Source organism: Podarcis cretensis, assembly GCF_951804945.1.
Source record: "Podarcis cretensis genome assembly, chromosome: 4".
NCBI lineage: Eukaryota > Metazoa > Chordata > Lepidosauria > Squamata > Lacertidae > Podarcis > Podarcis cretensis.
In genome coordinates, this window is record NC_137173.1 from 39,122,072 (window position 1) to 39,148,405 (window position 26,334).

General features: G+C 41.1%; 2 protein-coding genes across 8 annotated transcripts in view; both read left to right on the forward strand.

Annotated features, from left to right (window-relative positions):
* Positions 1-16,824, forward strand: part of PHLDB2 (pleckstrin homology like domain family B member 2) — a 76,103-nt gene extending 59,279 nt beyond the window's left edge. For 4 of the 7 annotated variants that reach the window (XM_079974333.1, XM_079974336.1, XM_079974338.1 and 1 more), the window contains 9 exons: positions 530-664; positions 992-1,091; positions 5,802-5,837; positions 6,542-6,749; positions 7,465-7,555; positions 9,389-9,535; positions 10,555-10,774; positions 12,184-12,269; positions 13,538-16,824. In XM_079974333.1, the coding sequence (XP_079830459.1) occupies positions 530-664; positions 992-1,091; positions 5,802-5,837; positions 6,542-6,749; positions 7,465-7,555; positions 9,389-9,535; positions 10,555-10,774; positions 12,184-12,269; positions 13,538-13,678 (1,164 nt within the window). In that variant the 3' untranslated portion in view covers positions 13,679-16,824. The remainder of the gene's footprint in view (positions 1-529; positions 665-991; positions 1,092-5,801; positions 5,838-6,541; positions 6,750-7,464; positions 7,556-9,388; positions 9,536-10,554; positions 10,775-12,183; positions 12,270-13,537) is intronic. The other 3 variants (XM_079974334.1, XM_079974337.1, XM_079974339.1) reach the window with 1 other exon arrangement.
* Positions 16,825-19,111: 2,287 nt separating this feature from the next.
* ABHD10 (abhydrolase domain containing 10, depalmitoylase) lies at positions 19,112-26,334 on the forward strand. The gene is made up of 5 exons (XM_079974444.1): positions 19,112-19,349; positions 22,011-22,194; positions 22,414-22,525; positions 23,675-23,812; positions 25,023-26,334. Exons 1-5 carry the CDS (start codon positions 19,127-19,129, stop codon positions 25,356-25,358), a joined length of 993 nt encoding a protein of 330 aa, XP_079830570.1. The 5' UTR covers positions 19,112-19,126; the 3' UTR covers positions 25,359-26,334.

Below are 26,334 nucleotides of genomic sequence, written 5' to 3' on the forward strand. Positions count from 1 at the left end.
TGTGCAGGGCTCCCAATCACAGGGAAGAGTCTAAGCACTCAGTCAAACACACTTAGAATCCCCCTACAGAGTTTTCATCTCAATGCATGAAGGTTGATATTAGGGCAGGAGTAGTGCACATGGCCCCTTCCTACTCCTTAGTTTCTGCCCTCGCATGTTCTCTTGGATGCCTGAATACTATCCCAAATGATTCAAAATCTCCTTAAGTTTCATTGAAACTTGTCCAGGGAATCTTCCTTGTAATTTAATTATATTAAATCACCCTTGAATTTTGTTTAAGGCACTCTTAGTTTAAATCTGTGAAACTGTATAACATTTCTCTTTTTGGTTTGTGTGTGTGTGCTGTAATTCCTATGCACTTAAGAATTTTTAAACAGAGAAACTCTCCCCTACTGGCTTTTCCTTGTCCTGTTTTGGGCTGTGTTTTCAAACAGCATTTAGGTTTGTTTGTGAAATGCACCTTGTTTAACGCCAACATTTACAGCCGGCAGGCTCCCATATGATCACACTGCAATTTCATATTTTTAAGCACTTCCGAAATCTGGAAGAGAGGAAGAAGCAGCATAAAGAAGGCCCATACATGAGTGATACTTTGCCACGCAAGAAACCAGCTCCCTCCGTGTCTCCCCATTTCAGCAGTTCTACTCTTGGAAGGAGTGTTAAGGTGATTATAGATTATAATATCTAGGAACACAAGTATTTAGTTCATCAAAGACAAGCAGGAATGTAATTTCTCAATTTGCTTTAATTTTTGCATCCCGTTGTGTAGTCTGTGATTCCTTTTACTTTATTCCTGTTTTACTTCTTTGTTATTTCTCCTATTAATCTCTTTGTCTTAAATTGAGCAGCCCAGATTCTTTTGATTGTACTGCAGTGTGACTTGGTGTGCTGACTGAAATGAGCAGAAACAGTTTTCAGCTAAGGCAAAGCCACCATTGGACAGCATGGATGGCTGATATTTGTGAATACTAATCACTATTGTTTTATGCAGGGTCATCCTCCACTTGGACAAAGCAACAGCTGTGGCAGCGTACTTCCTCATTCTTTGGGAACTATGACCAAAGAGTCTGAACCAAGGAGGATGCATAAAGGTAAGGCTGTTCAAAAATTATCCTCATACACTGCAACACAATGCCATTGAAAAGGAAATCCCATTTCACACTAATCAGATTTTCTTTTTAATTTGATAAGTGGAAAATGCATTCATTCAGCTGCAATGCTTTTTTGAGTCTTAGATTAATTAAGTTTTCTTGATTGCACACCAAAATGGGAAATGGCATGATTCTATTTGAATTATTTTATACACAAACCACTCTGCTCTTGCATAAGTGTGTGCATAATACTCTCAACAAGTGGGCAATATCTTTCCCAGTGCAACCTTATTTGTGTCTGCTCAGAAGGAAGCCTCCTTGAATATGCTTAGGATTGAGCTGTGCATAGAATTATAGCTTTAGACTGATTAAAAGCCGGGCACCCTGTTTAGAAAACGGATAATCCCGTGAAACTTCATGGTTCTTGATCCTGAATGTTATTCTGACTGTTCCTTGAGCGTACCAGCCTTCCAGAGCCTGATGCTCTTACCTAAGATGTGTTTGTTCAGTCTATTGTGTGGGAAGATTTGTGCATATCCATTCCCTGTGCACTACAATGTGCACATTATATAATGCATTTATATTGCATAATATAAAGCAATTTAAAGTGACAGCTTGGACCTTAAATACCTTTTCCTTCATTACGACTGGTCCATTAGATGCCCCAAAATGCCTGTACAGTCGTACCTTGGAAGTCGAATGGAATCCGTTCCAGAAGTCCATTCGACTTCCAAAACGTTCGGAAACCAAAGCGTGGCTTCTGATTGCAGCGTTTGGGAGCCAAAACGTTTGAGAACTAAGCTGTTTGAAAACCAAGGTACGACAGTAGTAACTTCTTCTTTCTTAATGCTTAAGATAACTACTGCAATACTTGTATTGAGTCTTAATGAGTCTTCATTTGACATTAATTACCTACTACAGAAACTATTGGCTAAGCAAAGTTTTATGAGTTGGTGATTGATTAATATTTGGACTAACCCAGATGCTGTCAGACTCCAACTCCCATCAGCCTCAGCTGGCACAACCAATGGTCAGGGACGATGGCAGCTGTATTCCAATAGCAACTGGAGCTACTGTTCCCCCATCCCGGAACTAAACTATTAATGGAGAAAACCTGTTTCTTAGCTGTGAATCTTCTGCAACCATTCAGATGATTGCAGCATTACTCCTATGCTAATGCACATTAAAGGGACCTAAAGAGAACTACATAAAGGCAAACCTTAGAAGACTTTATTTCTGCAGCTGCCTTTTTGTCTGTGGACTAAGGCAAGGTGAATTGGGCTCTTCACATATGCAGCAGTAATCAAGAAGTGTAATCCTAAACATGGAATTTATTCCTGGTAAAGGCCTGTAGGATTGCAACCAAAAAACTGATGCTTAAAATTCTTAAAAGTAATTCAGACTTTTAGATTGTGATGTGTTCTCCCAAGAGAGCTAGGTAACTTTAAAATTATTTCTTATAACTGAAGCACATGTGCATTTATTCGAAATTAAGTTCAAATAGGACTGTAGCCCAGAATAAACTGTACTAAATAAAATTGTGCCCCAATACATAGATTAGCCAGCTTATCTTTGCCATGTCTGCATTCTGTGCTTGTAGCTCTTTTTAGCCTATCTAATTATTTTATCCTGCTTTTAAATGTCTATAGCATAACACTTTTTTTATTTTTTTATGTCTTATTTAAATCAGGAAAAAGCAGAAAAGGTATGAGGAACGTTCTTTGTGTGGCTGTATATGTTTGCTTTTGTGGTTGTCACAGAAAAAAGGGACACCATCAAGTCATTCAGAACCAGCAAATGTGGAAATTCTAAAGTTCCTTTAATTTTTTTTCTGGTGGTTGTGGTGATTTTTGTAGCTCCCTTCAAGCTACATTCATGTGCAAGCAGCCTGGCTTCTACCATTTTGTCTGCCTATCTATGTGATGGGGAAATGTCTGCAATGGAGAAGTCTGCTGCATGTGTGAAGACTTGCATGATCTAGAACCCTGTGGAGTCAGGGTTCCACATCACGGAGAGAGCTTAACTGCATTTTCAGCAAGCTTCCCCATTGCAGTCAATCCCCCAACATGTGAATGGCAGGGGATGAGACAATGGAGACAGCATAGCTCCACGATCCCCATTATAAGATACAATCTCATGTTGGAAAACACCTGAAGAGGGCTTTAAAGAATGAATGTTTGAAGATAAACTTTGCCCACTGCTGCTGCTGCCAGCTTGGATTTGCAAATGAAACTTGAAATGAAACACAATACTGTAAAGGTTAACCACCTGATTCCTTCTGTATTGTCTAGTCTCAAATATTTATTTTCATGCAATTCCTCTGCTGCTGACTATAAACCTGATGTTTCTTCAGAGTCAATCTGGTTCATATGTCAGCAAAGAGGAGTCACATGAAAATAAATAAGAGAATTCACAGATTCAAGATTCTGTTCACACACTTGGCAGTACAGCCACGCCAACCAGTTTTAGAAAACGTGCTAACCCACAAAATTGTGTAGCATCCTGCTTTCCTGTAACACATGAGTCTTTACTGCTCTTCTGTGCTGAAGGATGCAAAAAGATTATCGGGCATAATAAAGAAGCAGCAATAGAACAAAACATTGACAATAAAGTTGGACATCTCCATGTTTTCTGGGTTGGCGACTTCAGAAAGATGTGACAAATTATTTGTGTTTGCAGCACATAGGAGAAGTAGACTGGTCTGTATAACACTGATCCAAAATAATAAAAAGGGGGTATTTTGAAGAATTTATGTTTACTTGACTGTGTTCCTTATTAAAAAACAAAACCTTTGAAATGAATAATTGTGATTGCAACATAGATTGCATTCAAAAAAGTTATTATAATATCATTTAAATAACTGGCATTGCTTTTTAAAATTTATTTTTGTTTCTTTTCTGTGTACTTCTAGTAATCTTTTTTCCCCCTGTTTATCTCTAAAAACCTTTAACCCAGTTTGCTTTTCTATCAGATGTAGTCTTGCATGTCTTCCTGGATTAAAGCTAAACTAAACTGAATGCTGTAGTTTTCCTCTGGATTAATAACTTCAGATTTAGTAGTGTATCTTTGGTGCTTAAGTGTCTGCAGCACTCCTAAACAGCTAAATGCTGTTGGAGGCGGAACAAACCTCCAAAATAATTCCTCCCATCCCAAAAATGCCCACCCCTGACCAAACACGTGCCGCAGTGCTGCGATGCTACATGTTATGAATAACTCTTCCCTCCTGCGCTCAAGACTTCCAATGTTTGCTGAGACAAACAGAAAAGCCAGTTCAGCTGATTGCACCAAATAGTGTTACACATATATATTACTTTTTCACCAATGCAAAATTAATATATTGAATTTGCTATCACCAAGTATGTAATGGTCACTACATCTCATAGCTTTTTTAAATGGATTAGCTGAATTCAAAGGGAATAGCAAAATAGGGCAAAGATGTATATCTTTAAACGCTAGATGCTACAGACAAACAAGATAATGGCCTCACTTCCTCGCAAGTTCCAGATGCATTTTCCCCTCCAAAATTTATTTTCCCCAGATCCACTTCATTACATTATCTCTCCTACTACTCAACATTTCTATCTGCTTTTTTTTGTTGTTTAGTCCCTGTAGCACAACCCTCATTTTTTCTCCTTCAGTTCTTAATGGGCTGCCAGGAGGGCCTTTCCCTGCACAACATTCAACATGAGTCTATAGGACAGGGGTCAGCAAACTTTTTCAGCAAGGGGCCAGTCCACTGTCCCTCAGACCTTGTGGGGGGCCGGACTATATTTCAAAGAGAGAGAAAAAAGAATGAATTCCTATGCCCCACAAAAAACCCAGAGGTGTATTTTAAATAAAAGGACACATTCTACTCATGTAAAAACATGCTGATTCCTGGACCGTCTGCAGGCCGGATTTAGAAAGTGAGTGGGCCGGATCCGGCCCCCAGGCCTTAGTTTGCCTACCCATGCTATAGGAGCAGGTGGGATACACTATTTCCACCGGCATACTGATGTCAGCACCAGACCACAGCCCAGAGCCTCTAAAACATGAAAGTTATGGCTATGGACATGCATGTGCAATAGTTTTTAAAGGATGTGTGTGTGTGTGTGTGTGTGTGTGTGCGCGCGCGCGCGCCTTTTTCCAAAATGGTGGTTAGTGTTGGCATGCTGCAACAACAGTGAGCCTCAATGCTCACCGACTCAGGACTCACAATTCCTTCTGATGTCTTCCCTTTCCACTGAACCCAGAGTTTAATTCAGTTATTTAGGAATGTAGGCACTGAGGAGGAAAAAATTAAGTTGAATGTATCCTTCTGTAAGGGAAGAAAAAAGAATGTAGAGTTCTATGGTTTGCCAATAAGAATCTGTAACTCATCTGTAACTCCAGTACCTAAATAACGATGGTGCGTGGTCTTAAGAGTTGCATTTGTTCTTCGGCAATAATTAAGGAAGGAATAATTTTACCTTATTTTTTCATAGTGAGAACAAAGCATATGCTTTAGTTTGTGTTTTGAAAGTGTCCAGAGCTGTCATATGGCAAACTAATTTAAATTGATACTCAGAGGAATTAAAGTAAGAATGCAACTGATTTGCTAGCTAAAAGCAGTCAGTACTTTTAAATGCTCTCATCGGGATTTTTTAACCCAAATTCCCCAAATGGCAAAATGATAGTAATTTCTCTTTTCTTCTCTTTTCTTCTCTCTCTCTCTCTTACAAAAAAATTAAGGAGCAATTAATCATTCCAAAAGTGCAAGTATTAAAGGTAATTTTTATCCATTGTTGCAAGTTGTATCCTCCTAATTTTCTCCAGTGTTCTAACAATGAAAGCTTCATGTGCATTAATGCTTCCCTTTAAGTTACATGTCATACTGGTATTGGCTTTATATCAAATTATGTGTGTTACAAACTATTCCAATATGATTTATTTATTTCTTACAAAATATTTCTAGGTCACCTTTCCAGACCTATCCAAGGCTGCTTACAACGATAAAAAACATACAAAAAGAGGAACTCAGCAATACAAAAGCTAAAATTATCAGATCCCATCAGAATAAGGACCAATAAGATATACATATGAAGCCAACCAATAAATCATTTTTCAGCCAGTAACTTACACATAGTATTCGTCTGCTTGCACACCTTTATTTAGCAAACAGTGTTGCAGATATGTTGTCCAGATGGACAACCCTGTAATCTGAAATCTCATTTTACAAAAAGAGACAAAGACTGACAAAAGACATATACTAGAATACAGATCAGAAATATGTCAGATTAATAATCCAATTAGCTGCTGTTTTACTAAGAAAGATGGTAGTAATAAACATTTGCAGTGCTTCGATCCCGGTTAGAATACAGCAGTGTTCAAAACGCTTCTCTCTCTCTCTCTCTTTTTTTTTTTTTTAAAATATTTTTAAAAATACAAAAGGTAGGGAAAATTAACTCATATTTTTCTGCTTCTCATTCTAGGTTATAACAACCAACATATTTGTGAAGATCAAATCCAGAAATCTCCCCAGTTCTACAGCAGAACTGCTTCTGAATCGAATGTGTATCTGAATGCCTTCCATTATCCTGATCATAATTTCAAGGACCATGCCTTTGATACTCTAAGCTTAGACAGTTCTGACAGTATGGAGACCAGCATTTCTGCCTGCTCCCCAGATAATATCTCCAGGTAAATAATTTTTTTCCAGTAAATTTGACACTTTAAAAATATTGTTTTTTTAAAAAAATATGCAGTTTATGTTGCGAAGTTCCTCGCGGCGCTTTCAGCAGAAACGCTAAGAGTCCCAGGTTTTTCCCAGTGCAGTCTTTTAATGTGAGGTATATACAGGTATTTACAAAAGAGACAGTCCATACAGAGTACTTACAAACGAATACTCTCCACCACAGCACCACCACACTACAGCACAACCACCACAGCAACCACACCCACTGTTAAACAGGCTTTTCTTTTTAAAACAGGTGATAGCCAATCACATTAATCACACTCCTGCTGAGTCACTCTGACTCAGCACTTCACAGAGTATTGCATCATCCTGTTGAAGCCTGCAGACTTATTCAGTATCCTGCAAAGGCACCCTTAGTCCCCATTTAGTGGATTGCAGAGGGTCATACAAAACAGTATTTTTCAGGCATGTACATGCATAGATAGTTTCACTGATAGAGCAGAAGTTGCACTTATCACCTGTAGTTTTGCTACAGGTAATTTCATAGTCTTACATATATTGTTTGCACTGAGTTTGTGTCTAGTTCTCTGCACATGTTAAGGTAACCAGAGTATACACAGATCTTGTATCCAAACTTATCAACAAAAAGACTGGAATTACATCTCTAATACGGAACTGTTTTCTGAAAGTCAGACTCTCTTTTTCTCTCTCCTTTACTAGTGCCAGTACTTCAAATGTTGCAAGAATAGAAGAAATGGAAAGACTTTTGAAACAAGCTCATGCTGAAAAGACTCGATTACTTGAATCCAGGGTAATCTAACATTAGCAAACATTGTTATAGTACAAATTGACTTTGTATCCCCAGCAGGGGTTTGAAAGGGTTCCGTTTTTGCAGTTTGTTTTGAGTTATTTCTTTGCTCCTGCTTCAGTCCCTTTTAAAATTACAATTTTATCCACTCACCACAAATATAAAAATACAGTGGTGCCCCGCAAGATGAATGCCTCGCAAGACGAAAAACTCGCTAGACGAAAGAGTTTTCCGTCTTTTGAGGTGCTTCGCAAGACGAATTTCCCTATGGGCTTGCTTTGCAAGACGAAACGTCTTGCGAGTTCTTGCGAGTTTTTCCCCTCCCCCCCTTTTTCTAAGCCGCTAATAGCCGCTAATCCGCTAAGCCGTGCTTCGCAAGATGAAAAAACTCGCGGAACGGATTAATTTCGTCTTGCGAGGCACCACTGTATTTGGTGGTTCTGCCTAAGAAATACGCAGTATAGTACAGAGATTCTGTGCTCTAAATTCAGGGTTATCCCAGAGCAGGCTTCCTTACCCTCAGCCCTCCAGATGTTTTTTGCCTACAACTCCCATGATTCCTAGCTAGCAGGACCAGTGGTCAGGGATGATGGGAATTGTAGTCTTAAAACATCTGGAGGTCCAAGGTTGAGGAAGCCTGGCCTAGAGGAACAAACAAAACAGGTATTAGGGCCAGTAATAAAGGAGGACATTGTCTAAGATATGCACCCCAAGAAGTCCTTGCAGCACAAAATAGGACATTGCGACCAGGGAATATCAAAATGTATTGAGCTGCCTCTGACTCAATTGCACCCTTGCTTGTTCTAAGAGGAACTGGAAGTAGGATTAAAAAATAAGGGGTTAGACAAAAAAGAGATTATTGGATCCTACTGGTCCTTCTTCAAGGAAATTCAAAGAAATACAGATTCAACATTTAGATGTGTTACCTCATCACATCTAAACATTGAATCTTTATATGAAATCCCCTGAAGTACATAGGTTCATATGTACCTCCAGTTCTTTTGTAGGATTTCCGCCTATATTTGGAGTTCTGAAAATGATTAACCTTGCAGCTTAGCTTAAATAGACACCAGCTTTGCCCTTTGACTGTAGATGTGTTGTTTTCGGAGCAATGTTATACAGTCGGTTCATGTCTCTCTTTTCAGCATTGGGAACAGGGCTCTGACAGATTTTTGTGTAGAGCCTGAAGCAGAAGGCTTTCATGGATGAAATGCTTTTACTGAGTTTTTAACTAAGTACCATAATATGTAAGCTCTATGACTGAACCATGAACCCACTTTTCAATAAGGTTGACCTTGCACATGAGCAAAAGAAAAACTCTATCCTTAGCATAATGAATGTAGCCACTGTGGGTGGTAGATGTTTTCATCAGCCTCTGTTTATTATAGATGAGTGATTGAGAATATGCCACATGTTGTCATTTGTAAACCTCTATACACAGGTGTTAACTGAAATAATTAAAAAGTAAAAACCTTGACACTGAGGCAAAAAATATTTACTTTTCATTTTGTGACAAGGCCACATCATTTATATTTATGTTCGGTTCCGGCATTATTTCATAGTCTCATTTTTACGGGCATATCTTAGACTCAGACACAAGGTGGGTGGGTATTAATAATATATATGTGTGAAGGCCATGTTTGTGTCATTAGAACAAGAGTTTAGTTACGATTTGCCATCAGGCAGTACAATACTGTAGAACTGGCACACCGATGAATGAATTGGTAGGAAATGTGTTTGAGCTTAATGTGTATTTAATAGGGTTGGGGGTTTTTTTTGTTTTGTTTTTTTACAACAACACATTTATAATACAATGTTGTACGGGGCGGCTTTTAGGAACGAGAAATGGAAGCTAAAAAAAGAGCGCTGGAAGAAGAAAAGCGTCGCAGGGAGCAGCTAGAAAAAAGACTGCAAGAAGAAACTAGCCAGCGACAAAAACTAATTGAAAAAGAAGTTAAGATACGTGAAAAGCAAAGGTCACAGGTAAGAAAATGCAGGCACTGAATGGGAAGACAAATATTAAGAGATGGGAGGGAAGCCCAATTGCAAGCAAGACGCTATGGATTCTCACTTGTGACAGGCCTTGTGTCCCAAGGTATAAAGCAGGGGCTGTGCCAACTTTTTTTAGGTCTGTGAAAGCAATTGGGTTATGAGTGACTTCTGTGAGGGTCACCCACTCTGGTCGTGTCTTTCCCTCTCCCCTGGATCAGCCACCTCAAGAGCAGGAAAGAGGGTGTAAGCACACAGACTTTGCAATGATATTAAGCAGGCATAGGCAAACTCAGCCCTCCAGATGTTTTGGGACTACAACTCCCATCATCCCTGACCACTGGCCCTGTTAGCTAGGGAGTTGTAGTCCCAAAACATCTGGAGGGCCGAGTTTGCCTATGCCTGATATTAAGCCTTCAAAGGCTTTCTAGAATGAGACAGATGCAGTCAACTTAAAACTAGGCTGCTGGTAGTATATAGCCAGCAGAGGTCACTGTGCTACCTGTCATTCCTTTATCCCTCAGGGTAAATACTGAAGACCAAACTAGACAAAGATCTGTGGTCAGATGTTTCCTTACTCTTTTGTAAAAAGCAGCCACTCTCCTCCCTTCTAGTTCTCTTCAGTACGATGGCACTCAGTGGTGGGGTTTATAATTCTTTTACACTTCCACCTAAAGGTTGAGAAAGCATACATTTATCCATTTCAACTTCACATATTTACATGTGCACTTAAAATATGTGAGGGGTATGTATGCCTTCAAAATTTAATGTGTGAAGTTGATGCCTTTGTCAGATAATTAAGACTGAGATTATATATCATGAGGGCTGTTGACATTTGGTTTCTAAGGTTGTGATTAAGCACTCTTGATTGTGTGTAAGCGTGCAATAAAAAGCGTAAGTTTCAGGCTGATTACTTTATTTCAGGTGTTGAATGCACATGAATATATTTTATCTATAAGCGGAGAAAGGAAAAATACCGATTTTTAAAATTTATTTTTTGCTGTTCCCATTAGTCTCGTCCTTTGACTCGTTATTTACCTGTCAGAAAGGAAGATTTTGATCTACGCAGCCACATAGAGACAGCAGGACACAATATAGAGACCTGTTACCATGTCTCACTCACAGAGAAGACCTGCCGAGGTTTTCTTATTAAGATGGGAGGGAAAATTAAAACCTGGAAGAAGCGATGGTTTGTGTTTGATAGGAACAAGAGAACATTTTCTTATTATGCAGGCAAGTTGTATGAATCCTTCCTATGGTTTGTCTATTAAGTTACATCAGTGCTGCTACTTGTAATTTAAGTTACTTGTTGCTTGCCTAATCTTACCCATTTACATTTTATCTTGTAATAACTCATGGAGCTTCCTAATGCTCTGATGCTTCTAGTCACATGACTCAGATAAAGACATGCAGGTAAATCTCTTCTTAGCAAATTGAGTCATCTTATTTGTTTGGAACTTTCCCCAAGTCCAGTAGGACTTACCTCTTGGTAATACAGTTGTACCTCAGAAATCAAACAGAATCTATTCCGGAGGTTTGTTTCGACTTCCAAAACGTTCGGAAACCAAGGATTGGCTGCAGGAACAATTGGAACCCGCTGAACCAGCATTGGATGTTTGGGTTCCAAAAAACGTTCGCAAACCAGAACACTCACTTCTGAGTTTGTGGCGTTTGGGAACCAAAACGTTTGAGTCGCAAGGCGTTCAACTTCCAAGGTACAACTGTAATGATTTGGGTTGCTGTCTCCACCACATATAGACTACAATCCTTGTTAGTAATTTCATTCTCTCATTGCTATTGGATCTCGCAATCCACTGTTTACATTCCACAGTGATAGGAGTGTGGGAATGGAACTCAAACAATGTATTTCCGTTCTATCTGCTTTTGTACTTTCTCTCTTTGTTCTCTGCTTTCGGATAGAGAAGATGTGTGTGAAGCTGCTGCTCACACTCAGCCATATTTATTGTTTTGATCTGCTGTAAATAAAGCTTTCACAATGCCAAATACAGTACAGTGCAATCGCTTCTTGCTGATACTCTGCTGATGCTAATAGCGTGCCCACACCTCCACTGGATGTGAGTCACTGGACACCTGTGTACAAGGAAGGAATGTATGCAGAATCCTAACCTGTGGCTAGGCTTTATGGAGTGGCACAGCTAGCACCACAGCCACAGCCCCACTATTTATGCCAACCAGGGCAGAAGATGAGACAGCAGGAAGAAATGCTCCATCACTGCACCAGCTACCAGGTTGGCACAGCAGAGGCAGATTATGCCCCTTGCTGTCACCTGCTGGTTGCATGGCTTTATCAGGATGCAGCTGACCCTGTGCTGGCCCTGTCTGTGCCTGGCTCCATGGATACAGTTTTGTGTGCAGATAAATGCCTGCATATGCTTTGTTCTCCTTTACAAAGCACTCAATAAGTTCTGTACCTATATTTCCCTTTCATGTACGTATATACACTCTGAATTAGTGTAATAAAGGTAATCTAAGTGAAGAAAGAAGTAGAGGTTTTCCTGGAATAGTTACTAAATAAACTTTTTTAAAAACTTCTATTGTTGTTGGCAAAACATGTTGTATAGGTTGATCCTTCAATCCCTATGGTGGGGTGTTAGTTTCAACTTTTCTTTTCCTTATTGTAGACAAACACGAAACCAAGTTAAAAGGAGTAATTTATTTTCAAGCCATTGAAGAAGTCTATTATGATCACCTAAAAAATGCTAATAAGGTAAAAAAAATGTTTTCCTATAAATATATACTTATTTACTCTTTGAAAGTATCATAGTGCCTAAAGTGGGTTAGAACCTAGTTTTAGTAAAACACTTACAGTGGTACCTCAGGTTACATGCGCTTCAGGTTACATACGCTTCAGGTTACAGACTCCACTAACCCAGAAATAGTACCTCGGGTTAAGAACTTTGCTTCAGGATGAGAACAGAAATTGTGCTCCAGCGGCACGGTAGCAGCGGGAGGCCCCATTAGCTAAAGTGGTGCTTCAGGTTAAGAACAGTTTCAGGTTAAGAACGCACCTCCGGAACAAATTAAGTACTTAACCTGAGGTACCATTGTATTTGCTGCCAAGATTTTTTGATGTAGAACACCACTTTAAATTTTTCAAGTATGTACAGTAATACAACGGTCAGAAAAAGTGAGACACATGATTTTGATGCTAGAAATCCCACTACTACTCATTATCATGTCTGTGATAAATCAAGTCAAGCGGAGTTGTCATTTCAGTAAGTATACTGTCAGTATACTGTTTCAGTGCTCCTTCAAAAATTCACAAAGTGTTTTTACAGTTTTTAAAGTGCCTTTTAAGGAGGAGCAGTGAAAACTTGCAGGCCGTGGCATGGAAAACTTGAAGATATGTCTAGTTCCCATTGCAAAGAACACCTGATGCAAAGAACAGAATTCACAGAACTTTCATAGTTGGGCAGAAGAGAAAATTTTGACAGGTGAAGTCTGTCAGGTGGGAGAAAAGCTGTGCCTGTGGAAATTCCCTTGCCTACAACATTTAAGATTCAAAAATCCTGCACTCCTGTCCTACTGTCATCTAGGGAAGGCAGAGAATCAGAATTGGTAACACTTACCAACTTAGTAAATTGATATACAAACATGTCTTTTCAGCCCCTTTGCACATGCGGGCGCAGCAACCAAGATGTCTTCTATAACCTATAGCTTCCCAGTTTGACCAAACCAGGTAAATGCGGCTATTAAATGAGTGGCTAAGCTGTGGGTATCCATATTTTTGGATTCCGGCTTCCATCAGCATGGCCAGTGGTTAGGGATGATGGCAGTTGTACTCCCTGGACTAATGGAAAACCTACTGGTCTGTATCCTAGCTTGCACGAAAGGTCTCTGTGGACGGCCAAGGGCTCGTTCATATTTCAACTTACTAAGTTAAGATCTGAACTTCTGATGCATGTAAATTTACTCTGCAGCACACAGGTTGTATTATGCTATTGACTTTATGTATTCTTTTTTCTTTCCTTCCAGAGTCCTAATCCATTGCTTACTTTCAGCGTTAAGACACATGACAGAATATATTACATGGTGGCCCCCACACCAGAAGCTATGCGGATATGGATGGATGTAATAGTTACAGGGGCAGAAGGCTATACCCACTTCATGTTATAGTAAAATGGGGCAAAGTTTCTTTGGCAGGGCATAATGCAATAAACAGCCTCACATTTGGGGAAGGTGGGGAGAAGCCATATTTAATCACGTTGGACAAGTCACACACAAAAAGAAGAAGCCACAGGTCAGAAATGGAACACATGCTGTGTACGGGAACATTAATTCTTAGATTTGTTAATCACTGACATAGCAGAAGAAAAGAAAAGCTGCTTAAAAGATTGTAGTGCTCCAAAATGGATAATCAGATCGCCATAAGCCTGGCACAGAGATTCTATGGCAATTTCCTACAAAATTTCCTAATAAAAAGAAACTTCATAGCATAAAAGTGTTAATATACTCATCAGTATTTCACTATTAAGAAATGAAAGGGAAAGGTATGATGTCTGTATTTAATGCACAAAAATTATGTATAATTTTAATTTCCTTATAGGTTTTATAACAAATTTTTAAAACTACAGTGTGTGATGTTTTTGTCTTAGTTTACTGCAGAACCAAAGATTCACACTGTATAATGAGATTTAGCTTTCATGTGATGGAAAAGCATTAAAACACTTCATAAATATTATTGGGGCGTTTCAAAATATTACCATTACCTTGTTCTTTTGAAAATACTGAGCAGAAATACTGTACATGAATTGAGTAACTTCCAAACATCACTCATTTCACTAAAAGGGAAGTATCAGCTGAAAATCTGTATGTAGAGAGGTTCATGTCCTTCATTTCTTCAGTATCAATGGCTATTATTTAAGTTCTTGCAACATTACGACATTCTGCCTGCTAAAACTGAAGAAAGAATTTTGTGGGTAAAGAATATTGATAGAGCTAAGAACTGCAGCTAAAAAGCCAAGACTATAAAATTATGTGTTCGTGGTTTTAGCATCCCCCAAAGGCAGAAATTTTTCCCAAATGCAAGATTTTGTTGTATATAGCTACAGAGAAATCTTTGTTCAGAATACCCAGGACCTCACATAGGGGATATACAATCAGCCCACAGATGGGTTAGGGAATGCCCTGTATTCGCATTGGAAAAGTTCACAGATTTAAACCCTTTCGCATAAAGACTGTGACAGATTTCAGCGTAACTGAATACCCTCTGAGGGTCAGTTGACAGAAACAAGAAGCTGGGGCAATTTTCTTGGGCACACATGAGACCAGTCATCAACCAGACTCCTTCAATCTGACCAGAATTTTATATGTACTGGTGGTGAAGAAGGATAGGAGTATTTCTATCGCATTTCACCAGGACCAGCAGCTATGTTTCAGTGCCTGAGTAGAAGCCATGTAAGCTTACTCTGCATGATAAACAACGCAGCTGCTGCTAGTTCCACTGCCCATTTGTCTTACTGCTACGTTCCCAATTCAACCCTCCAGGGTGCCATCACAGCCTTATGTCATCAGTTACCACATGCATTTGTACTCAAACTTTCATTTTACCTGTATTTTGATCATATTGTGTACCTATTAATTCTCCCAGGTCCGAGGGCTTTTCTCGCCATTCCGCAGTTTCCATTTCAAAAATTGGATTTTGCCCGCTGAATCGGACCTTACCAGTTGCGTGAAAAAGCTGAGGAGAGATTTTGCTCACCAAGCTTCTGATTCAGTGGGTAAGATCAGATTTTCCCAAGGCACAGCCATGAAACAATAAAAGTTCTTGGACCTGGATGAATCCATCGGTATATAGTTTGATCGAAATATGGGACAAGTGAAAGAGTGAATTAGCCCCAAGACAAGTATTTTATTTTGTGAACCGCCCTGAGATCTGCAGATGAAGGACAATATGCAAATGTAACAAATTATTATTCCCCCCCCCATACTTGAAACTTTCTTACAAACTAAATATACAAGAAATATAAAAAATATAATACATTTCCCTTTAGCCCAAATACAGTGAATACAGTATTTTCTGTGCCCTGTGATCTCTAAGCAACTGATATGGGAGATTGTAGATCAGTGGTAGAAAAGATGTTTCGAGTGCCAAAAGCCCCAGTTTCAATCCATGTCCTCTCCAACTAAAAAGGTTCAGGCAGGTGATGTAAAAAGGCTTCTACCTGAGGCCCTAAGGAGCTGCTGTCAGTCAGATTGATAGACAGTACTGGACTAGGTGGTCAAATGGTCTTAATTTTCTATAAGACAGCTTCCTATGGTGATATGGAAAACTGTTTTAGACTCAGTGGATCAGTTAAAGTTCAATAGTCTGAAGGTGGCTGCTACACAGCATTCGCCCAAGAAAGTCTGAAGTTTTTGTGTAATTGAAGGGATTACTATATCTCTTCTCATAAAAATTATATATTCCTTGAAGATCTTTTCCATTAAAAGACACATTTTAATCCTTGAATATTGTGTTCAGATGAATGATTGAATTTTTAAGTTGAAGTCTGTGTTTGATATTCTCTTTTAATAATCTGAATTTGTAAGTGCCATATGCTTTTTAATGTAGGAAATGAAAATCATTGTTTCTGTTCAAGAAAAATATAGATAATAAATCACACTCGCAAAAGTGGTTTAAGTTTAAATATATCCTGCATGAAAAGAGCTGTTTGTTTGTTTTTGTTTAAAAAAATCACACAATATGGTATAGCCAATAATGTGGTTACAATAGTTCACAAATGCCGCAGTCCTGAAAAATTACATCTAAGTGTGCTTGCAGTAGGGTTAGAGAACCTTTCTCAAGATGAGGGCCCTATTCCATTGCTCCCCAGCCTACTGGGGACGACATGACAATGGTGGGTGGGGCAGAGGCAAAGTGGGCGGAGCACTGAATGAGACTGAACATTTTTCAGTAGGCTACATTACAGCCCTGCAAGAGGTTTCTACAGAAGCAGCCCACACAGCTCACCATCCAGGCAAACAAGAGGCATTAATAGAGGCAAGAACACTCCAGGAGGGTGTGGCACAGGAGTGGTGAGGGGTGTGGCCTGTGGAGGGGGCGTGGCCTGCATAGTCCCTCCAAGGGCTTCCTGGCCTGAATTCCCCCACCTCTGACTTGCAGCCTGACAAGCATGGTTTAAGGCTACATTTGCTTAAGTTTGATTAAAGTTTCAATCTCCTGTGATGTAAGTGATTTTTCAGGAATGCAGTATAAATGATATTCATTGTGAATAGAAAGAAAGGGTCTCTTATCACAAAGCCTAATTAAAATCCTCTTTTTTTAAAAAAAGACTTGATAAACAGCTTAGATGGTTTTTTAAAAAATAAAAATTAAGCAGTATAGAAATTCCCATAAATAAAAACAAATGATGTTTGCAATGTTTGAGGATAAATTCCAGAAATGAGTGGCATTGGGTTATATAATTTTTGTCATGTATTTTGATTTTACTTCTATATCGTTTTACAGGTTTTGTAATCTTTTTGTATCTTCCATGTTGTAATAACATTCAAATAAATGTTTGAAAATACCCGATCTTTTATTTTCAAATAATATGTCTGGTTTCTTACAGCAGGAAGCTTTAATCAGTGTGCAGCCCTGAAGGTCTTTAGCTCAGTGCTAGGACTTCTGTTTGCATGCACCAGGCATGGTGAGCTCCCCAGCCCTTAGCAGACTAGCAAGATTTGCTGCGGGATACATAACTTTTCTGGCCATGTTTACAAGGCTGATCACACCCTATATGCTCATGCTGCTCAGCTCATGCAATCCTAACCACATTTCCTACAACAAGAGCGGAGAACATTTCTTCAGCCTGGGGGCTGTATTCCCTTAGGGGTACACCTTCTGGGGAGCCGCAGTTGGGTGGGACCAGAAGCAAAACTTGGTGGAGTACTAAAAACATATTTTACTTTTCTACAGAGGGCTAGTTTCTACACATCCCACTCTATCTGTCATCCATTAACAGAGTTCAAGGACACACATTCTGACCAGCAAAAAACCCCCACAAAAAATAAACGACAGGGCCAGCCAGATAGTGTGGGTAAGGAGAACCTGTAACTTGAGGACTAGACAGGAGAGCTGCATTAAACTCCCAGGTTCTCCACTCCTGTTCTAGGCCACAAGCCCTCTTGAACAGAGTAGGACGTAAGGTACATGTCTGGGTAGAATCAGGCTGAAAACCTTGAATCTATTTTAAATCCCCATTCATTGATTGTGGGTATGGGAACATGGAAAGACTAAGACCGTTCAAGACACAATCTTCAGTCACCTAATTCAGTGGTTTTCAACCTGGGGTGCCTTGAGGGATGGTCAGGGGTGCCTTGAGCAACACTGACCTCTGTCCCTCTTTCCTTCTCTCCTTCTTCTGATGTCCTCTCGTCTCTGCCTCCCAAAGACTTGCATGGCTTTTTGTTGCAGCAGCCCCAGCTACAAGCTCCCCAGCTGAATGGTGCCTCTGGGGCTGGCCAGGGGGTGCTGGGAGCTAAGGCAGCCTCAGAGTAAGCAAGCAAGCAAGCAGACGACAGGGCCAACCAACTAATCCACCAGCCCTTGCTGTTGGGAATGGACAGACAAGTGGGATACCATGCAGGCAGGTGCTGCACTGGCCTTGTGCTTGCTGTGTGCAAGGCCTGCCTGGGAGCTGAGAGCCGGGTGCTGAAAGGGAACCTTTCCGCCATGCAGGCCCAGCAGCACCCATTGCTGCCACTGCAGCCTCCCTAGGTAAGGTGCTAGCTTCACGTTCACCTCTGGCCAGTCTCCGTTGGGCCACTAAGGCTGGGGGCATCCTCTTCCCAGCCCCTTGTGGGGCAGGGCAGGAGGCACCTCTCTTTGGTGCAGTGCGGGCGGGGGGGGGGGGGAGTTCAGAGAACAGGGACAGCGGCTGCCCCGGTTATTGTGTTGTTATTTGGGACAATCTAATACACCGCAGGTGGCGCTGTGGGTTAAAGCCTCAGCGCCTAGGGCTTGCCGATCGAAAGGTCGGCGGTTCGAATCCCTGCGGCGGGGTGCGCTCCCGCTGCTCGGTCCCAGCGCCTGCCAACCTAGCAGTTCGAAAGCACCTCCGGGTGCAAGTAGATAAATAGGGACCGCTTACCAGCGGGAAGGTAAACGGCGTTTCCGTGTGCGGCTCTGGCTCGCCAGAGCAGCGATGTCACGCTGGCCACGTGACCCGGAAGTGTCTCCGGACAGCGCTGGCCCCCAGCCTCTTGAGTGAGATGGGCGCACAACCCCAGAGTCTGTCAAGACTGGCCCGTACGGGCAGGGGTACCTTTACCTTTACCTTAATACACCGTAACTAGTGTCACCGGGGTTTGACAGCGAGGAAGCAGCAACGGGCAGTTTCCATAGAACTGGTTTTCAAAAGGGTTCCCCAAAGGTCATCCAGCCCAACCCCAAACTTCCCTCCCATTCCTTCTCAAGTGTTCATTTTTACCCCGCCCGTAAGGTTCTCACTGCGAGCAGTCATGAAGACGGACAGCAAAATCCTGCCCGCTTCCAAGCCCAGCTTCCACTTCACAGCGGCTCTCCTCACCTTAGTGCGCCTTTCCCGCGCTTCCCACAGAACCCCCGCGGGCTTTCCGAGCATGCGTAGTCTAAAACCGACAGGCTCCACCCACCACCAGCTGGCCAGGCGCATGCGCACTCGCTTCCTCGCCGAGCGGCCCGAAGGGAAAGGGCGCTCGCTCGCGTGTCTGAGGGCGATGGCGGGGGCGGCGAGAGTCCTGTGGCGGGAGAGCCGCCGCCGCCGCTGCTGGGGCCCAGAGGCCGCTCGAGCAACGGCGCTGGTGGGCTTCCCTCAGCTGCCGGGTAAGTGCGAGGGGGCGTGGCTCCGCCGGACGGTAGCGCGATGGAAGCGCCATTCCTCCGTCGCCACCGCCTCTTTTTCTTCTTCCCGTGGGTTCCTGCCGAGGCTTCACGCGGGCGAGGCTCCTGCGTGGCTCCAGGTGTTGTCAGACTCCATCTCCCCTCAGCCCCGTGGCGAAGGATCATGGGAGTTGTAGTCCGGCAACTGGCGGGCCGCCAGCCCCCCCCCCCCATCCGCGTCCTTGCTGGGTCAGGCCAATGGCCCGCCTAGTCGGGCATCCTCTCTCACGGTGGCCACCCAGGTGCCCCGGAGGGAAGCCAGCGAGCAGGATTCAGAAGCGCCTCTGGCTCCAAACAGTAGCCATCGTTTTTTGTTCCCCCCCCCAAAAAAAAAATTATTAAATTTTCCACAAATATAACATAAAAAAGGAAAAGAAAACACACAAAAGAAAACACAATACAATATTAAAAAAGAAAAAAAAGAAATCTTAAACACATATCCCTTGAAAACCTAATTTATCTTACATTGTTAATTGACTTCCTCAAATCCCTCCCTTCTGAATTTCATTATATCTGCATGTAACAGCTCTCTAATATCATTCTTAAACTAAAATCATTTCCAGCAATTAACTATTTTATTCTCTTTTCTTACTGTTCTAAATCCAATTTACAATTAAATCCTAATTTAATCCTAGGCCTATTTGGTGCTTTCAAGTGACTTCTATTTATTTATATTACAATATTTATTCAAATAGTCCTTAAATTTCTTGCAATCTTCTTGGTATTCCTATTCTTTCTGGTCGCGGATTCTTCCAGTCCCTAACCCTAACTCTGATAAACAGTAGCCATTGTGGCCGCCAGTGGTCATCTCTGCCATGAATTCGGCCTTTTTTTAAAGCCACCCGAATTGCTAGCCATCACTGCCTCGTGCCTGCCCAGCCAGAGGCTGCCTTTGTGGTGAGAAAAAGGTAGGAAGAGAAAGAGAAGAGGGTAGCTGTGGGGCTTTAAAGAAAGGCCATGGGGTTCTTCTGTCACTCTGGATTGAGCACTGTTGTGTCATTTCTTTGTGGCCACTCGTGTTGCGCATGGTGTGGACAGGTGGCCACACCCACTTCCCACCGCACTGTTTTGTTTTCGCAGGGACATGCGAGTCCCTGGAAAGAGCAGACTAAGCCTCCCTTCCTCCCACCCAAGAAATCACACTCTACTATAAAGTTGACGCAAGCTTGTTTGAAGTCACAAGGTTCTTCTCAAGTAGTCTCATTTCGAAGCACAGGCCAGAAGACCAGGACCTGCTTAGCTTCAGAAGATGGCTATAATAATTATAATTTATCATTTGTACCCGGCCCATCTGGCTGGGTTTCCCCAGCCACTCTGGGCTGCTGCCAACAGATTAAAAACTGAATAAAACATCACACATTAAAAACTTCCCTAAACAGGGCTGCCTTCAGATGTCTTCTAAAAGTCAGATAGTTGTTTATTTCCTTGACATCTGATGGGAGGGCATTCCACAGGGTGGGCGCCACTACCGAGAAGGCCCTCTGCCTGGTTTCCTGTAACCTCACTTCTCGCAGTAGGGGAACCGCCAGAAGGCCCTTGGAGCTGGACCTCAGTGTCCCAGCTGAACGAAGGGGGTGGAGACACTCCTTCAGGTATACTGGACGGAGGCCATTTAGGGCTTTAAAGGTCTGCATGAATACATATGCTATAATTTTATTGTTTTATTTAAATAAATTGTTTAAATTGTTATTAGGGAAATGATTATTTTTCTCCTTCCAATAAAGTACAGCAGAAAAGTTGTCCAAATATAAACAGTTAACTTATTAAACCTCACCATAATTTCATAATTATATGTCTATGTATTTCTAATAGTATAACAAAATCAATAACTTTTGATATAACTGTAAAAACTACAATGAAAAATTATTATTCCAAAAATGAAACGTTCTTCTGGTTGTGAATATTAAGATTACAGTCATACCTCGGGTTGAAGTTGCTTCAGGTTGAGCGTTTTCAGGTTACGCTCCACAGCGACCCGAAGTAACGGAACGTGTTACTTCCAGGTTTTGCCGCATGCGCAGACGCTCAAAATGACGTCATGCATGGAAGCAGCAAATCGCGACACACAGACGCGGGTTGTGTTTGCTTCAGGATGCGAACGGGGCTCCGGAACGAATGCCATTCGTATCCAGAGGTACCACTGTATACCAGTAAAAATGAGTCTTTCTGTTAAAAAAAGAAGATTTAAATCGTCTTACTGACTAGTGATTTAAATCAATTTGATTTAAATCAAATCCACCCTGATGTTGATGGATGTGTGGAAGGTAAATTTAAAAAATAATGGTTTGTTTATTTTCTGTATATACGTTAATTCATTGTATAGTGTTTGTCAAATCAATGCATATAATTTTAAAACATTCATATGATTCTTATTTCTATGAATATCTACCTCAATAGATGACAATGTTTGCATATGATATGTGTGTTGCACATTCTGGTCTCTGGATTTGTTTTTGTTTTTTACTTTGAAAACAATGATAGTGAAAAGTTGCAGATAGGACTGTTCGCCAGCTGACGTCAGACCACTGCTAGCTTTTCCAAATGATATGTATCAATACTGTCATTAGGCAAAACATACACGGCTTAGAAATGTCTTCTGTTTAGGTTGCAGACAAAAATCCTCACACAGTTTTCTTAGCCGTCCTGATAATCCAAACCTAGCCTATCACAAGCTAAAAGGCAAGAATCCTGGAGTTGTCTTCCTCTCAGGTTTTCTTTCAAATATGAATGGTAACAAGGCACTTGCGCTCGAAGACTACTGCAAATCAGTGGGCCACGCTTTTGTAAGGTATGTCTTAGAAGTATATGCCAATTAAATGCAAACACCGTTCAATAAATTACATTGATAAATTATTATTATTCTGAACCTTCTGTAAATGTTAATGAAATGTATTCCAGCTCTTTGTATTGTTAATGTTTTCCAGACTTTTCATTTTGTGGCCCTGTTAAGTGTCGTTTGCGCAAAGCTATGCTTTTATTGAGATCCCTCTCTTGCCTAATTTCACAGGTTTGACTATAGAGGCTGTGGAAGTTCAGAAGGCGATGTTAAAGAATGTACATTGGGAAAGTGGCGGAAGGATGTACTTGCTGTATTGGATGAACTCACACAAGGACCACAGGTTGACAATGTCTTTATTTTTAAACCTAGCATAAAAATTTCTCTCAGGTTCAAGTACAGGGGTTGCTAGTGTGGTGTTCTGCTTCCTGAAATTAAGCTCTCCCCCCCCCTTTTAAAAAAAGGTTTCTGCTGTAGCCCATAGAATTGGTTGTGCAGGGTTTGTGGTGCCTAAATATCCCCACAGTTCCAGGAAGGTTGGCAGCCCCTGTGAATGTAGTCCAAGCCCTCTTTCGTGAATAAAAGTTGTTGAATATGTTGCCATTTTCAGCCTGTGTAACTTTCAAAGAAGCAAACATATGCAACTAAACAGTTCCACTAGCGCAAGGAGTTTCCCCTCTCCCTGCATGCCTTATAAATATGCCCCAGGGAGATGAGAGCACCCCTACAACAGATTTAGGGAGCACCCAAGGAGAAAGCGGGAAGTTGCATGGCACAGCTAAAACTCCTTGCACTGGAGGAGTCTAACTCAGGGGTCAGCAAACTTTGTCAGCAGGGTCCTTCAGACCTTGTGGGGGGTCAGACTATATTTTGGGGAAAAAATAAATGAACAAATTCCTATGCCCCACAAATAACCCAGAGATGCATTTTAAATAAAAGGACACATTCTACTCATGTAAAAACACGCTGATTCCCAGACCATCTGCAGGCCGAATTTAGAAGGCAGTTGGGCCAGATCCAGCCCCCAGGCCTTAGTTTCCCTACCCATAGTCTAACTGGATATCACTCACGTTCCCAGATTTGCACAATGCTGCTGTGAATCTGGCTTCTGGTTGACAACATTTGCTGGGTAATTGTTGTTCATGAGACAATTGAGTAATACTGCTTTTTTAAAAAGTTCATTTGAGAGCATATTTAAGCATGTGTGTTACACAGCTCTAAAATAAAATTTTAAAATATGTTTAGAGCAATAGAGCCAACATATTTAAACCACCCAAGAACTATGCTAAGTAATAACAGCCTCCCGAGGTACTGATAAAGTGCAGAAGGTACAAGACTGCAAATGTGCTTGCCATGTCAACTGGTGTTCATATTCCCTTGGACAGTCCTCATAGCACTTAAAGTGGCTTTATCTCCTGACCCTTTTTGTTTATGGTGGCGCAGTTGATTAATGAGCTCGCAATAAACTAACTAATACTGGTCTCACATTAAGATTTTAGTTGGTTCCAGTTTGGGCGGATGGTTGATGCTTCATGCTGCAATTGCTCGTCCAGAGAAGGTGGCTGCACTAGTTGGAGTAGCTGCAGCGGCAGACTATCTAGTATCAACTTATCAACAGCTTCCTGTAGAGGTAAGGAGGAATAATAAGACTTTCCTGATCGAAATAGGCACTTTTTTCATGTAGAAGTAGTGTTCTGTCTTAAGAGTACACAGTGTATGTCAGACAGAAAAAGCACCACAGAAAACAATTCTTCCAACTTTTGCAAGCCTCTTGAGGATTGTCAAATAAACACTTAACATTTTTAGGATGCCTTCGCTAATTTTTTAAGTAGCCCTCTTTTTTGTGCGTTTTACTTCACTACTTAAAAGGCTTTTGTTATTATAGGCAGCATCTGTGTAGAGAAATGTCACTTACATGACTGGACAACAACTGATTGGCCCTGTGGCATTGACAGTACGGGGTCCTACAGGGTTCCATCGTGTCCCCCAGGCTCTTAAATGAGTGCTCTTTGGGGCAGAGCTTCAGCAGTAGCCTCCCTGGCAGGCGCATCACTGGCATTTTCTGTGACGGTGGATTTGACAGTGAGGTTGGGGTTCACAGGTATGTCAGCAGCAACGTTAGATTGGCTCTGCCGGTTTGTTTGTGTTGCCACAACTTTAGCATCAGCAATGCTGTTTCTGGGAGGTCTATTGCTGTGGCTCCACCCACTGAGCAAGGCTCTCCTAAGCTATTTAACACCTCTATAAAGCTGATGAATAACGTTATCTAAACCCTGTCTAAAAATCTGGGTTTGTTCACTTTCCAACTGTTGCAGATTGTAACTTGTTAACTTTCCCAACTAGATCACAGTGGGAATTATTAAGAATAGATCTGGTCCTTTGCACCTTCACTTGAATATTCTGCTTTGAGTTTTATTTCTTCTGCTGGTGCTTGGTGTGACAAGACCTGAAAATGGTTTTTGGATGTATTGATAACTATGAAGAATCTTCATAGTGCATTGACAGCAGAATCAAGCTTTGTCCTTCCTAGTTTTTTGTAGCCCTTTTTCTTAACCAGTACACAACAACAGGTTGAGCTTGTAACAATTATTTACTTGATAAAATCACTACTTTACATGTGGCCTTTCCCAGCTGTGAAAAATATTTGTTTTGAAATTCCTCTCCTACTCTTGGTGTTCCTTTGATGATGCAAGTCCATAATTATGTGATGGCGAGGTGCTGATATCAGTTAACACTTGGAGAAACTCACCTTAGGATGGAGAGTGACTTTCAGGCCCCGCCTTGTGAGTTTAGTTTGTAATAGATATACATATAGATAGATATATGTTTTTACTTCCTAGTTAAAAAAGGAAATTGAAGAAAAAGGTGAATGGAAGGTGCCAACCAAGCACAACGAAGAAGGGGTTTATTCTGTGCCATATGGACTCATCCAGGAAGCAGAAAATCACTGTGTGTTAACTAGCCCTCTTCCCATAAAATGTCCTGTGAGGCTTATCCATGGCATAAAAGATGAGGATGTTCCGTGGGAGACTTCTATGAAGATTGCAGAACGCGTTGTTAGCACAGATGTGGATATTATTCTCCGCAAAGCTGGTCACCATCGGATGAAAGAGAAGGAAGATATCAAACTTATCATATACACAGTGGAAGACTTAATTGAGGAACTCAGCACTTAGCATGAATTCCCTACTGAGAGAAGCAGAGGAAGTTTACATGGGCTCTGTTGCTCAGTCGGGGCAGCAGGACATTTCAGAGGGTAACTGGTCAGCTAGATGCACTTGGAGCCCTACCATGGTTTCCTTGCTTAGTTTTCTTCTCTTTCTTGTAAATATTCTTAACGATGCATTTGCACAAATAATAATGTGAAGAAAATGCTGCTGTTTAAACCTTTCTGCTCAATGCAAATCACCACTGACCCTTTTATGCAACATACATTTCCTATATTTTTGTACCCAGGTATTTTTGTGCCAATGATTACTACTTGCAGTACGGTGTGACTTTTTCACCCTTTTGTACACCTTAAAAATAAATATGCATTGTAAAGTTTTCCCACTAGAGTTGTGAAATATAACTTGACAAGTCAAACTTTCTAGAAATGTACCTGAAATATATGTGCAATGTTTGTTATTTCTAGCATGAATGAATGCACCTGGTTTTCATAGTGTAGAGAGAATGTAAGGAGAAAGCATGCTTAATATTGAATTATTTAAAATGGGTTTCAATTATTGATGTACTTCCTATAAAGGATTTACATGCCACTGGAACTGTTCCTTATAATTTTTTAACTCAGTCACCAAAGGAAAAGCAAAAACAATTATCTTTCCACCAAAGAAGGAACATGTGTTGGGGGAATTTCACGTTCAGAAGCCTAAACACAATCGGAAATTACTGTGAATGGGTCTTGATTCCAGCTGTGTGTAGGGCCTAGTATTTAAGTGTGCTTTACATGTAAACAAGTCAAAGAGTGCCGTTCCTTTTTGATAAACTTCCGTGGGTAGTCTGCCAAAGAAGATCAGATTTGTAATGTGGACTTTTGTGTAATTTCACAAGCCTGATCTTGTGGTTGTCAATGCTTCCATTTGCCAGTGGTGAGGATCATCAGGCTTTCCAAAACAGAAGACCTGGTTTGCAAATAAAATTCTGTTATAGGAA

What these genes read in the sequence shown, in the direction of transcription:
- ABHD10 (XM_079974444.1), top strand. Translation starts at nt 19,127, where the DNA reads ATGCGTAGTCTAAAACCGACAGGCTCCACCCACCACCAGCTGGCCAGG. An exon ending in GGGCTTCCCTCAGCTGCCGG is followed by an intron (nt 19,350 to 22,010) that starts GTAAGTGCGAGG and finishes TCTTCTGTTTAG; the next exon opens with GTTGCAGACAAAAATCCTCA. An exon ending in ATCAACAGCTTCCTGTAGAG is followed by an intron (nt 23,813 to 25,022) that starts GTAAGGAGGAAT and finishes TTTACTTCCTAG; the next exon opens with TTAAAAAAGGAAATTGAAGA.